The sequence below is a fragment of the Dasypus novemcinctus genome, chromosome 8 (genome assembly GCF_030445035.2).
Source record: "Dasypus novemcinctus isolate mDasNov1 chromosome 8, mDasNov1.1.hap2, whole genome shotgun sequence".
Classification (NCBI taxonomy): Eukaryota; Metazoa; Chordata; class Mammalia; order Cingulata; family Dasypodidae; genus Dasypus; species Dasypus novemcinctus.
In genome coordinates this window covers 115,435,439-115,450,647 of record NC_080680.1, presented here as the reverse complement: position 1 = coordinate 115,450,647, position 15,209 = coordinate 115,435,439, and the positions used below count along the sequence as shown (strand labels likewise).

Genomic DNA, 15,209 nt, shown 5'->3' with positions numbered 1-15,209 from the left:
TTTAGACCCCTCCATCCTTGTATGCCTTTATCTGATTCAAGTCACCTCCTGTTTGTGATTAATTTGTCTGCCCCTCCCCACTTAAAATAACAATTCTAAAAGCACTTCAATAGCTCAATCATTTTAAGATTTTAGCCATCATTCTCTTCCTTAGTAATAGGCTTGCTTTCTCTCTAGTGATTGCTTCCTATGATATGCTTATAAAAGCTTTCCTCATCCCCCTTATCACGTGATTTCCTTCTGTCAAATACCTTTTTTCCTTTTTCTGTGGAACCATTAAACTATTAAATGTACTCTGTAAAGTTCTCCTCACCCTATTTCAATTTCAGGTATCATATTTTTTTCTCATAGGAAACTATTGCTGCCCTTTTTTGGTTTTCAGAATTTTTCTTTTTAAGGAGATTATAGTTTTAATTATATTTGGCCTAGTTCCCCATTGTCAGTGCTTTACCATGTGGGGCATCTCTGGGATAACAGTTAGTTTCTTCCTATCTTATTAGCTTACTATTCTCCTTTGGTCCCTCCCTGGAGCTTTTCATCCTCTCTACTCTGATGCTTCTGGAAGCTACTAAGAAGTTTAAATGGCCTGTGTGAAAATATGTCACTGTCCTATTTTAGCATACATATGTAACATTTATAATTTATATCATGCCTCCATCCTAGAGGGATATGAGGTGGCTTATGATAAAAAAACCACATGTCCAACTATACTGTTAAAAACGGTCAGAAGGGGAAATCAGAAACTGTTTTGAGGAACAACATAAAGTACTTATCAGACACAAGAAGAAAATTCCTGTAAAAAGTTAAAAAAAGAACATAACCTTTTAACCACAAAAGGGCTTTGCTAGTAGTTTTTAGATTAGTAGTAAAAGAAGATTGTAATTGTGGTCTGAAAATGTTTTTGTGTAATAGCAGAATTACTGATAATATTTCTTGTTTTTACTCCCAAGAAATTCTTATTCTAAAATAGAGAACTGAAAGGGTTTTTGGTTAATCCCCAATTATCATTGTGGGCCTCCTCAATCTCACTTTCTCATTCAGATTTATTACTGACCACCTGCCATGTCCCGGCCACTGGGCAAGGGCCTGGACCTCTCTTGTCTCCGTGGGGCCTCAGCACTAGGCTATATGGTAGATGGTCTTACTCTGTTAGGGCTCAGGAAGAAACAGACTCTAAGAAGATGAGTGGCTCAAAGTCGCCCACATAGTAAGTGGTAAAGTGAGGATTTGAATCCAAGTCTTTGTGAACATCAAGTCTGTTCCCTTTATCTAGTGCTCTCTGATGCTTCTTATCAAAGAATGTAAAGTTCCTAATATTTATGTCCACTTGCTTCCAAATTTGGAGTTCAAGAATATGCCTAAAATGGTATGCTGGAGATACCGTTCAAGACGGTGGAGTGAGACTGTCCAGGGCTCCATTCCCCCACAGAAGCTTTGAACAACCAGCAAGAACTGGCTGAAACATCTTTCTCAAAGCTCCAGACAACAGAGGACTGCAGGAATTGAGAAAAAGGCTACTTGAAAGTGGAAGGGTCTCTTGGCACCCTCGCTGGCCCCACTTCTACCCTTCCCTGGCTCTGGCCTCTACTCTCAGTGTGAATCCTGGTCCCAGCTCCAGAGGGAGCAGGGTACCCCTTGTGCACATACTCGGAGCAGTCCTTCTGGTCCGGTCTCCCTGCTGGTGGCCTAATGGATTCTGTTCCAGAACTTGCCCTGTGTGAAGAAGGCAGCTCACAGAGCTCTACTATAGACTTTTGTGGGAGAGCAGTCCAGTTGTGCTGTCTGGGGCAAGGGATTGCTGGCTGTAGAACATACAGTGTAGTGCCTGGTACTGTGAAGAAATTGTTTCCTAGGGTGAGGGGATATTCATATCTGTGGAAATGGGGGAATTTATAGGGCCACTCATGCAAACGCAAGATTGGAGGCATTGCAGAAAGGACCAGGGAGGACCCTATCCTCAATGTATGGAAAAGCCATGAAGGAGAGCATGCACAGGTCAACCTGCAAGGGTTGAGAAAGGTGCTTTCCTTTTTCCTTCTTTTTTTTTTTTTTCCGGTTAGCTCCTGGCAATCAAGGAAAGCTGGATACAAGCTTAGGGAACAGATGACTTAGAGTCTAAATTCCAGCAATAGCACACTAAAATATCAAAATGTCTAGGTTTCAACAAAAGATTACAAAACATACAAAGAAACAGGAAGCAATGGCCCAGGCAAGGGAGAAGATTAAAGCATTAGAAACCATCAGTGAAGAAGATCAGACCTGGGACATTCCAGACAAAGGCTTGTAAAAAATGGTCCTAAAGATGCCCAAGAGGCTAAAGCAAAATATGAACAAAGAACCAAAGCAAACCAGAAAAATAATAGATGAACACAGAGAGAATATCAATAGAGAAATAGAAGCTATGAAAAGGACAAAACAGCTGAAGACCACTGTAACAGAAATTAAAAATTCCCTAGAGGAGTTCAACAGCAGATTGGAGCTGGCAGAAGAGATAAGGCAATTGAAAGTATCCTGTCTGAGGAGCAGAAAGCAGAAAGAATGAGCAGAGCATGAGGAACCTGTGGGGTACAGTTAAGTGTACCAATACCTGCTTTGTGGGAGTCCCAGAGGAGAAGAGAGAGGGGGGCGGAGAGAATATTAAACAACTAATGGCTGAAAAACCCCCAAATTTAACAAATTTACAAAAATACACAGCCAAGATGCCCAGTGAGTTCCAAATAGGATAAACCCAAATAGCCCCATGCCGTGCCATGTTATAATAAACTCAAACGCCAAAGATAAAGAAAGAATTTTGTAAGCTGCAGGAGAGAAGCAGCATGTTACCTGCAGGGGAGCCTCTATAAGATGATAAGTGGCAGTTTCTCACTGGAAGCTTTGGAGACAACAAAGCAGTGGGAAGACAGATTTAAAGTGCTGAAAGCAAAAGCATAAACAACAACAAAAAAATGCCAACCAAGAATTCTGTAGCTGGCAAAACTGTCTTTCAAAAATGAGGGAGGAATTAAGACATTTCCGGATAGACAGAAGCTGAAGGGATTTGTCATCACTAGCCGGACTTAAAAGAAAAGCTAAAAGGGAGTTGTGCAAGTTGAAAGGAAAGAACACCAGATAGTTGACTGAAGCCACGTGAGAAATAAAAGATCTCCAGGAAAGATAATGGCATGGGTAAATATAAAGACCAGGTCTGTTGTATATTTGATTTGTAACTCCACTTTTTACCTCCTACAGGATCTAAAAAGGCAAATGCATGAAATATAATGGATAAATCAATGGTTTTAGAGTCATAATGTATAAATATGTAATTCATAACAACAACTCCATAAAGTTGGGGGACACAGGAGTATAGGAACATAGTTTATGTGTGCTATTGAAATTGTTAAGTTGGTGTCAAAGCAAACAAGATTGTTATAGATTTGGGATGTTAAATTTATGTCTCATGGTAATGACAAAGGAAGTATCAGACATTATGAAAACTCATAGAGACAAAAATTAGAGTAGAGGTTACCAGGGGTAGGGGTGGAGGACGGCAGAGAAAATGGGGACTTACTGCAAAATAAGTGTAGGGTTTCTGTTGAAGTATAGAGAGGTGAAGTAACTTGGTCAAGATTAGAGAACTAGACAGTAGCAAATCAGGAGTCTTCTTTACTCTGAGTCCACCCTGTTAGAGTGTAGTTTTAAGAAATTTATACCAGCTAGTATTATACTCTTTACTCTTTCCCCTTATCTCCTCTACCTGCACAATAAAAATAGGGAGGAAGGGTTATTTAGAAAATAGTGTTTGTTTGCTTTTTAGGTAAGTTTATTTGAGGGAAAAATACTTGTCTCTAAGAAATTGCATATGGTATAGTATTTATCCTGTGGACCTGAGATCTATTAATAGCAGGGCTACTTACACAATAGCAGTCATGATACTTGGCTGTAATGAATTAAACAGTGATAATTGCCGCCTTCATTAGACACTTTAATAAAATTAACAAACACTCAGCCTTTTAATGACCAGGTTTCAAGGCTTTTCTTAACCCATCTTTTCCCCCAAGTACAATCAATTTATCAGTAGTGATTTGCCCTATTTCCTAGTCTCAAGCTTGCAGTTGAGTATCGGCTTGCATTGTTTTGTTATGGTCAGTGAATACTGGACTTAGCAAGCACGATATGATTCCAGAGCATCTATGGTTTGTCTTTGACACTGGGATGAAGCATGTTCCCATGAAATGAAGTGACCTTTGGGGTATACAGAGCCAGCACCTCGCTCTCATTGAGTTTCCAATTTTCAGAGCATGGCGGTACTTCATGGTGTAATTATTTAGTTTGTATCCAGCTTTACTGCAGGAGGGAAACAGAAGTGTTGTGTGCACTGAAATGTGATAATTATTCAAAACCTACCTCATACTCAATTATTCTTTGAGTTTTTTCCTTTCCATCCTTTGCTTGTTGTTCATTTAAATAGAACCCCTTTACAACCAGATAAAGAGTGAAGAGAGCTGGGTTGTTGCCATGCTCGGCTTTTTACTAGTTTCTGTGGTCTTGGGCAACTCTTTAACCCCTCTAGGCCTCAGTTTCCTCCTCATGGGGAATGGAGATAATGTATGGTACATGCAGAGTACAGAGCCTGGCCCAGAGCAGGTGTTCAGTACAGAGATGCTACAATAATTATTATGTGCTAAGATGGTCTTATGATGTAAAAGCTTGGGATTTGTTTTGTTATGGTAGTAAATAGTGTTTCCCTGTGGACTGCTTTGTGCTGCTCATGTGAAACCCAAGGAAAACAGTGCAATAGTGTTTGCAGAAGGAAAGATAGCTCATTGTTGCCTTGAACAGACAAAAGAAGCTCATTATTGTACCAAGTAGTGACTGTTGCTATTGAAATGGTTTATTTGTGTGTCTTTTTCTGTTTCTTTCCTAGGGATTTATTTGTGGCTTTTCAGTAGCAACAGGTGCAGCAGCAAGACTAGTGTCAGGCTACGACAGCTATGGAAATATCTGTGGGCAGAAAAATGCAAAGTTGGAAGCAATACCAAACAGTGGCATGGACCATACCCAACGGAAGTGAGTACTCTGTGAGCACTAATGGACATTTTGAAGAGGGTGGAGAAAGTCCTGCTTTTCTGACTGTTAGAAAGAATATTCTTTTTCTATGACTCCGGTTAGTGTTTGTGAATTTTTAAAAATTGTACACTTGAATCACTCCTGTTTTCAGTCTACAAATACATGCTCCAGGAAACAAAATGAGCTGCCATGTTAAAATGTGCTGATTAAGTTTTTAATGGGGTAAAGGCTTGATTTGAGATGGTTATTCTTGTACTCTATTTTGTCATTAGATTTTAGGTTGTAAACTTAAGTTTTAACCTAGAAAATAATGTGATTTTTTTTTCCATAAGATTATACTTGATATGAGGCAGGTGGATGAAAATGGAGTTTGAAACGCTAAAGTTATTAAAAAATTTTATAATGTAATATTGATAAGTACACATCAAATTCTACTTTTGTAAAAGATATTTCTCAGGCTTCTAAATTTGTTTTGAGTTTTCAATATTCATCTTTTGGATTTCATGAAATTCTTGACTTTAACTCTTTTCTTCAAAAGAGCTATTATTTTATCTTTCTGTCTTTGGGGAAAATATATCTAATTTAGCATTTTTATACATGATGCCAATATTTTCAAACTGTATTTTTATGCCTTATCAAACATTTCAAGCATCAAACTGGATCTTCAGAATTAAAAGGTGAATTTTACGGTAATAGGTTAACTAATTCTATTAGTGTAATTTACAGGAAAATACTAAGCAGATGAAACCGTTTTTTTTTTTTTAAGTTTATAGTTGTATTATGAAGTGTTTTTTTCCAGGAAGGCAATATGTAATAATTGTATTTATTATTACACAAATCTGTTGGTTAAATTTGGGTCTCTACAGGGAAGTATAAGATTGATTTGATAAATTCACAAATTTGCAGAAATCCAAGCAGTTGATCATTTCTCAGTGATAGTCTTCCCTTAATGAAGAAGAGATAATGCAGTTCAAGTAAATAATTAAAAAAAAAAAAGGATATTTGTATAGCATGCCATAGTTGACAAGACAATGCACACCACTCTGTGAGGGGAGGTATGACAGAGGCTTAGAAAACCTGAAGGGACTGTTCTAAAACCCCATGGCTGTTGGACAGTGGGATAGTCAAAGCAGACTGTGAGCTTTTCTCTTGACACACCCCTGCATCACTTGACAGGAGAAGTGAAAATTGGATTGTTAAGAGAGCAGTTTGGGAGATTGTTTCATTCACCTTTCTTTATGATCACCTCAAGAAATTAACAACAGTTCTAGACCTTGCATTATTTCTTGTGGCAAGAATACCCATATCTTTTTGTTCATTTTGATTTTAACTTTTTATTTTGAAATAGTTTTAGACTCATATGGAAGTTGCAGAAATAGTACAGAGTCCCATATGCCTTTTTTTGTTTTTTGGTAGGTAGCAGTTTGATATTATTGATGAATTCCAAAAAAGAAATATTGGATTATGTTTGTAAACTGATTTTTTTCCTCTGGGCATATTAGATTATATTGGATTCAGAGGTTTACTTGATTAAGTAATTAGGTAACCTCTTGTGCCAGTATGGCATTGAGCCCCCACCTTTGGTGGGTGAGAACTCAGATAAAAGGCATGTCAAAGGACAGAGTTGGAGGGGTTTTTTTAATTTTTTTTTATTGACTTTGTAATAATATTACATTAAAAATATATATGTGAGGTCCCATTCAACCCCACCCCCCCACTCCCCCTCTCCCCCCCCCAACAACACTCATTCCCATCATCATGACACATCCATTGGATTTGGTAAGTACATCTTTGGGCACCTCTGCACCTCATAGACAATGGTTCACATCATGGCCCATACTCTCCTCCATTCCATCCAGTGGGCCCTGTGAGGATTTACAATGTCCGGTGATTACCTCTGAAGCACCATCCAGGGCAGCTCCATGTCCCAAAGACGCCTCCACCTCTCATCTCTTCCTGCCTTTCCCCATACCCATCGTCCACCATGTCCACTTTTCCCAATCCAATGCCACCTCTTCTATGTGGACATTGGATTGGTTGTGAGTTGGAGGGTTTTTGATGTTAGAGTTTTGATATTGGAGTTTGATGCTGAAGCCTTAAGCTGAAGCCCCGGGAAGTAAGCTCACAGAGGAAACAGAAGCAAGCCCCAGAAAGAGGAACCCTGAGCCCAGGAAGAAGAGGCCTGAGGAAGGGTGGAACCTTGGGAGCCTGAACCCTGGCAGGCATTGCAGCCATCTTGCTCCAACATGTGGCAATAGACTTTGATGAGGGAAGTAACTTATGCTTTATGGTCTGGTATCTGTAAGCTCTTATCCCAAATAAATACCCTTTATAAAAACCAACTGATTTCTGGTATTTTGCATCAGCACCCCTTTGACTGACTAAGACAGAATTTGGTACCAAGAGTGGGGTAGTGCTTTTGCACTTACTGAAATCTGGAATGGTTTTATAAATGGGTAAGGGGTATTTTTTGGAGGAATTGTGGAGTGCTTGATGGAAAAGGCCTAGATCGCTTTGAAGAGACTATTGATAGCAATATGAATGCTAAAGAGACTTTTTATGATGCCTTAGAAGTAAATGATGAAGCTATTATTGAAAACTGGAGGAAAGGCAATCCATGTTTTAAAGTTGCAGAGAACTTAGCAAGATTAACTCCTGGAGTTTTACAGAAGGCAGAATTTGAAAATAGTGAGCCTGGGCATTTAGCTGAAGAAATTTCCAAAGTAAACCTGGAGAATGTGACTTGGCATCTGCTTGCAGCTTATAGCAAAATGCTAAATGAGACAGATATGCTGAGGACTGAACTGTTGGGTACAAAGAAAACAGAAACTGATTCTGGAAATTCCAAGCCTCTGGAAATCAACTCCCAGATGAAAGTGCCCCACTGGAGGATTTAATAAACTTGGAATTTGTAAATCAGTCTTGAAGATGCAGTTATGTTGGAAAGATTTGTAGAAAGTCTTACTGTCTGATGACTTGGACCCCTGCTTCTTACATGCTAAACCAATAAGGTTTTTGAGAGAGCTATATAAACAAAACCACTGTCAGCTTGGACTAAAAGGGAAATGGAAAGGAGATACTGAAGGGGAAACAGCTTAAGAGGAAAACCATGGAAACTGAGATGTGGAATTAAGACTTCACCTTGGGCCAAGAGGAACCCCATCCATGTGTACAGAGAGGTGAGTTTGCCTCAGCAGTTGAAGAGGGTGGATGTTCCTGTCAGATGTTCTAGGAGAGTTTTGCTTCCCCAGGGTACAGAGAGTGTGGAGCACATTCCCCAAAGATTAGGTTGGTTAAGGTCAGCACCCTGCAGGTCTGAGGGGAGTGGATCTGTCCCCCAAAGGTTAGGGAAGGCCAGATGGTCAACTTGCTGCTCTGAGAGTCTTGAGCCTGTATGCCAAATGTTAGGGAACGCCAGGTGGTCAGCTTGTTGCTCTTGAGAGGCTTGAGCCTGTATGCCAAAGGTTAGGGGGAATATTGTCTTTATTGAGGGGGTTAAGGCTCTAACCTAAAGACTGGGTGAGATGTGTCAATCACCCCAACACTCCTGGAGGGAGAGGTCTGGAGCTTGGTCAACACCCAGATGCTTGATGAGGGTGGAAACAAGAAAATGGCCAATGGACAAGCCTGTGGAAAGGGTGGGTTCCCATAAGGCCCCAGAGAGGATAAACCATCTTCTTAAGAATGACTCTCAGACTTTGAAATTGAACAGAAGATTGCCTGCAGGTCTACTGAACTGTAGAGAAACTGTGACTCATGTTTCCTTCCCAGTTTCCCCTTATTTTAATGAAAATGTTCATCCTTTGTTCATTTGTGTATTGAAAGTAGATGAATTGTTTTGAATGTTTCAGAGGTCTATAGCAGACAGGACTTTGCCCCAAGACAAACAGTATTTCTTTAAATTGCTTGTGATATGATTTAGTGTTTGCATTGTAACTGATTTAAGGTTTTGTGTTTTTTAAAAAATATTGTAATGTCTTTTTGGAATTCAGAGGATGGAGTGTAACAGTTTGATATTATTAATGAATTCCAGAAAGAAATATTGGATTATGATTGTAAACTGATCTTTTCCTCTGAGCATATTAGATTATATTGGATTCAGAGGTTTACTTGATTAAGTAATCAGATAAATCTCTTGTGCCAGTAGGGCACTGAGTCCCCATCCTTGGTGGGTGGAGACTCACAGATAAAAGGCATGTCAAAGGTCAGAGTTGGAGGGTTTTTGATGTTGGAGTTTTGATGTTGAAGTTTGATGCTGAAGCCTTTAGCTGGAGCCCCAGGAAGTAAGCTCACAGAGGAAACAGAAGCAGGTCCCAGGAAGAGAGAAACCCTGAGCCCAGGAAGAAGAAGCCTGAGGAAGGGTGGAACCTTGGGAACCTGAACCCTTGCAGACGTCGACAGCCATCTTGTTCCAACATGTGGCAATAGACTTTGGTGAGGGAAGTAACTTATGCTTTATGGCCTGGTGTCTGTAAGCTCTCACCCCAAATAAATACCCTTTATAAAAACAAAACGATTTCTGGTGGTTTGCATCAGCACCCCTTTGCCTGACTAATACAGGTACCATCCATGCTGTCAAATATTACTTAACACTTTAATACTATTGATTCAGATATAAAATATTCTCATTTAGACAATGAGGTGATAAGAGGAAACTCTATTCCCTCAAGTCCATGGCTCATATTGCAGTCATATTTATGGCCCCTTTATAACTTGCTAATGCCTCCAAGCATATTCTCACTGTAGAGTTTTGTGTAAATGCCACTATTCGAGATTAATCTTGTGGTGCTCTGTGTGGTCGGTCACTTTTTAATTTCTGTAGAAAATTTCATATCTTTGGATTAACTATGTACATTTTGACCTCTTGGAAAGGAAGCCTTCTTGTTAATGGAAAAAGGTGGTCACTTTTCCTTGAATGCTTAGCTTATTTGGGAGCCATTTATATGTAGCTGTAGGAAAACAGTGGTTTTTCTAAGTATTTCTAAGTATTTTCTAAGTATTTCTGTGTGTAAGTGGTAAATCTGTTGGACTTACCATTCTCAGGTAAGGTAAGTCTATAATATTTGGAGTTGGAGGGAGGTAGGAAGGCAGGAGTCTGTGCTTGTTGTCTTTAATTCATCCTCTTCTTCTGCCATGTGCATTGCTTAAGCAGTTAAGTATCTGCTTCCCACATACGAGGTCCCAGGGTTAATCCCTGGTACCTTCTAAAAACAAACAAAAAATGAATGAAAAAACCAGTTCAGGGGAGTCAATATAGCTCAGTGGTTGAGCGCCAGCTTCACACATATGAGGTCCTGGGTTCAATCCCTGTCCCCAACACCTAAAAAAAAAAAGGGAGGGGATTCCCATATTCCCCATGTCCACTCACACTTTCCCCCATTAACAATATCTTTCATTGGTGAAGTACATTTGTTTCAACTGATGAACACATTGAAGTATAGCTACTAACTGTGGACTATAGTTTACATTATACTTACACATTTTGTACTGCACAATTTTATAGGTTTTGACAAAATGTATAATGGCCTATACCTGTCATTGCAGTGTAATGCAGGACAATTCCAATGTCCCCAAAATTCCCCATGTTACACCTATTCTTCCCTTTCCCTCCCCTCAGAACCTCTGGTGACCACTGCCTTTATATCAATGATAAAAGTTCTTCCATTGCTAGAGTACTAGTAAGTCCACTTTAGTCTATAGCTGCATTTCCCCCTTATGTTTGTTCCTGGCTCAATCTTGAGGATTGTGGGATGGTGATACTCACTCTGCCTCTGATTGAGAGGGGGCTTAAATCTCATGGGGAAGATGGATTGAACTGTCTTGCTTGCAGTTATAGATACTATCTGTTTGTTGGGATGGGCATTGTCCATCATCTTCCTTTTGTTAGTTGTCCTGGGTGAGTCCAGAGAACTGGAGAGTAGGTGGTGCAACTCTGCTGAGATTCAGGACTCAACCAGCATGTGAACAGACCAAACATTTAGGTCTCTGGGACATATATTTGATGCGTATAGTGCTAATTATATAAAAGTGACAGAAGAGCCATGTGTAGTGAAATTATAAATGTGCCTAACTCTGTTAAATTGGGGAGTATATATTCCAATAAGGCCCACTGACAGGGTGCCAAATTCCTGAGATTGTCTGCCCTGCCTACAGTGTCTAGATGTCTTTATAGCCATCAGGAGCCCCATTGTTTGAGACACTATTTACTGTGGCAGTCAGTGAGATCCTGCTGAGATGTGCATAAGCATAACCTCTGGAATGACATCCCAACTCACTTTGAAATCTCTTAGCCATAAAAGCTCATTGGTATTTACCATTTCCCCTTTTGGTCAAGGTCATTTTCCAAATCCCTTTTTCCAAATCCCTCAGTGCCAAGGAGGCTCATCCCTGAGAGTCATGTCCCATGCAGGGGAAGGTAGTACACATTTATATGCTGAATTTCGCTTGAAGAGTGGCCATATTTGAACAACAAGGAGGCTTTCGGGAGGTAACTCTTAGGTAATATATAATACTAAGTTTCAGTTTCACAAGAAAAGTTTTATAAGTACAACCATCAATATCAAGGGCATGGTATAATGATCTGTCCTCCTTTGCTAGCCTTACCCCAGTCTTGATTACCTCCTCCCATATCTTATACCAAGCACCTAGTACAGTACCTGGTACTTCCTAGGACTTCTATGCACACTTGTTGAATAAATCAATTAATGCGCTCTCCTTAATCTTGACTACAACTGGCCCTTTCTTTCCTTAATGAGAATTTTTCCCTTTATCAGAAAATAAAAATCTGCCCATTCTTCATATGGTTAAATTCTACTCATCCTTCAACTCTCAGAATAAATTCCACTGCCCAGGGAGGTCTTCTTTGATCTCACAATTTTATCTAGACATTTAAAAATACTTGTTATATGTGTCATTAGACCTTTATTTTGTGGTTATTAAACATGAGGTGAGAAGAGGTGAGGTCTGTTTTGTTCACTGCTATGTCCTCACTGCCTATTTCAGTGCCTAGAATATAGTTGGCACTCAATAAATGTTTGTTGAATGGGTACTTAATTTTCTTAGAATATGTTCTAAGTGAATTAATGTATCTGAGGCTCTGAATATGTGATTTGGGGGGGGTAGGAGGTACTGGGGATTGAACCCAGAACCTTGTATATGGGAAGCAGGTGCTCAACCACTTGAACTACATCTGCTCCCCAGGCTCCGAATATTTTAAGATTATTAATTCATATTGTTGAATGGCTTTCCATAAAGGCCCACCAATAGTGTCTGATATTGCTTTAATTTTGCTAGTATTATTAGTTTTTCTAATTTGATAGACCCCAAAATGATATTTTATAGTTTTGATTTGCCTATCTTTGATTATTAATACGTGTGAACCTTTTCCCCTCACATTAACCTCATGAAGATGGTTGTACTTGCATGTCTATTCTTGGTCTTCTTATCCCTAATCTGCTTTTTCCTTTATCCTCTGATAGGATTAGTTATTTAAAGCACAGCTGTTATTTTGTCATTTCCCTGCTTAAGAGCCTTTTCCAGTTGTTGCCTGTAGTATCAAAGATGAACCCAATTAATCCCTGCCATTCGAGGCCTCCCATGGTCTGGTCTCGCTGTACATATTCTGTCTTCTCTGGCTGTTCCTCAGTGTTGGTTATTTTTGTCTGTGATATTGAATATACTTCTGGAAAATCTTAAGATGGGTCTTACAAATAACTCTTTTATAAAATGTTTCAAACTAACCTTTCTCTAGAGTAAGCATTCCTTTACTTTGAGTACTTGAATTTTCCTACCTTATACTTGGTTTTCTATTGCCTTGAGGTTGTCCTCTAATGATATTGTGTGTTTCTCATCTGCTGGTATTAATTATCAGTTGCTGGAAAACAATATTACCATAAACTTAGCACCTTAAAACAGGACACATTTATTATCTTGAGGTCATCTAAGAGTCAGGAATCTCAGCACAGCTTAGCTGAGCCCTCTGTTTCAGGGTCTTGTACAAGGCTGCAATCACGTTGTGTCCAGGGCCAAGGTCTTTTCTGAGGCTTAACTGGGGAAGGATGCCCTTCTAAGCTAACTTGGTTGGTGGTGGCATTCAGTTGCTGGAAGGTTGTTGGATTCTTGCCAAAGGCCACCCTCAGTTCCTTGCTACAAGGTCCTCTCCATATGATGGCGTACTTTATTAAAGCCAGCAAGGAGAGCATCAGTAGAGTCTGTGGGCAAGGTAGAAGTTACAATCTTAGGTAAACATGGAAGTACATCTTATGTTTGCCATATTCTACTGGCTAGAAGCAAGTCACTGGTCCCCCCAAACTTAAGGGGAGGGAATGACTACGGCATGAATATCAGGAGACAAGGGATAACTGGGGCATCTTTGAGTCTGTCTGCCACACTGCCCAACTCTGTCTCCCTGGAGCACTGAGTTTTTTTTCCAGATTTGAGCACCCAAGAGTTGCTTAATAAGGACTTATTAAATGGCAATAAAATAGGAGGAGGAGAGGGAGAGGACACCAGTGAAATGTTTAAATCAGATTATTTAAGATACCGAAATGACTATAATAGTTCTATTAGTAAAGGAAAGGTGGTATTTTATTTCCTTTTCATTCAAATTACAATGTGTTCTTTTTCTCCAAGTAATGTTTTTGACCTGGTAATACATTTACTGCAGTAATAAGGATGTGTAGAAAAATGGCAGGCAATATTGAATGAGGCACAGGAAGGCTTCTAACTTGAAATGCAGATGTGCCCAGAGTTGACTTTTGAGTTGTTTGCTTGAGACACATAAAACTTTTATGCATAGAAACAATGCTATAAATAAGGTTCTGTTGCTGGGTCAACTCAGGAAAGCTCATTTATCTTAGAACCATAAAGTACCAGAGATGAACGGGATCTTTAAAGCATCCTGTCACATATTTTTGAATGGCAGCTAGGACCTGGAGACCAGAATGACTTTTCTAACCCGTAGTTGAGCTATGGTGGTGATGATATTATAGAAGAGGGTATGGCAAAGTGGCAGTGGCTCTTGGTATGCTTATGTTATTATAAAGTTGGGTGGGAATAAGTAGAAAACTGTTTTTAATCTTTTTTTTTTAAGATTTATTTATTTTTTATTATTTCTCTTCCGTTCCTCCCCCCCCCCCAGTTGTCTGCTCTCTGTGTCCATTCGCCGTATGTTCTTCTGTGTCCGCTTGTATTCTTTTCAGTGGCACTGGGAAACTGTGTCTCTTTTTTGATGCATCATCTTGCTGCCTCAGCTCTCCTTGTGTGCTGCGCCACTCCTGGGCAGGCTGCACTTTTTCTTGCGCAGGGCGGCTCTCCTTAGGGGCACACTCCTTGTGCATGGGACTCCCCTACATGGGGGACACCCCTGCATGGCACGGCACTTCTTGCGCACATCAGCACTGCGCATGGGCCAGCTCACTACACGGGTCAGGAGGCCCTGGGTTTGAACCCTGGACCTCACATGTGGTAGGCGGATGCTCTATCAGTTGAGCCAAATCCGCTTCCCTGTTTTGAATCTTTTTGATGTAGGCATTGTATTATTGTTAGAACTCTGTCTTCCGTTCTGTAAACAATCCTAACACAGAGTATTGTGTCTACTTTCTTTGCTATTCAGAAATTTTCCCAGCATATCTCACTATCAATATCGATTTTTTCCCATTGAGGTTCTAAAGGTATGTTTTTGCACAAATATATATAACTTTCCTTATCTTTTTATCTTTCCTCTAAGGAAGCCATTTACGATTACAGCTGCAATCACTGGTAAAGTTTCCATGGTCCTAAAATACCTCTCAGATGACAGGTAATCAGTGTTCGTAGGATGTAAAGGTGGTAGCTGTCTGAGGAGGGCTATGGCTTATATGAATAAAATCTGTAGGGGGCATTTTATTTGAGACCTTTTTCAATGTCCTTCATAATCTGAGCAGGGTATCTAGGGAAAAATAGAACCAGGGTGTGAGTTTTACCTCTTTTTTCATAACTGTCGTTTTTCCCCAAAATCCTACAGCTTAGAATTTTGGGGCTGGAAGGACACTTGAGACCATCCAGCCCTTCATTTTACAGGTGAAGAAACTGAGGTACTTAAGGCAAGTCCAGGAGGACTGTCCTGTGCTCTGCACGCTCAGTCTAGTGCACTCTTTTTTTTTTTTAATTAATGAATTAATTTA

General features: G+C 39.8%; 1 protein-coding gene across 8 annotated transcripts in view; it reads left to right on the top strand.

The window, feature by feature from the left end:
• The window catches only part of SLC44A1 (solute carrier family 44 member 1), a 211,295-nt gene that overhangs the window by 54,291 nt on the left and 141,795 nt on the right, over positions 1–15,209 (top strand). For all 8 annotated transcript variants that reach the window (XM_071217085.1, XM_071217083.1, XM_071217084.1 and 5 more), the window contains exon 3: positions 4,904–5,046. In XM_071217085.1, the coding sequence (XP_071073186.1) occupies positions 4,904–5,046 (143 nt within the window). The remainder of the gene's footprint in view (positions 1–4,903; positions 5,047–15,209) is intronic.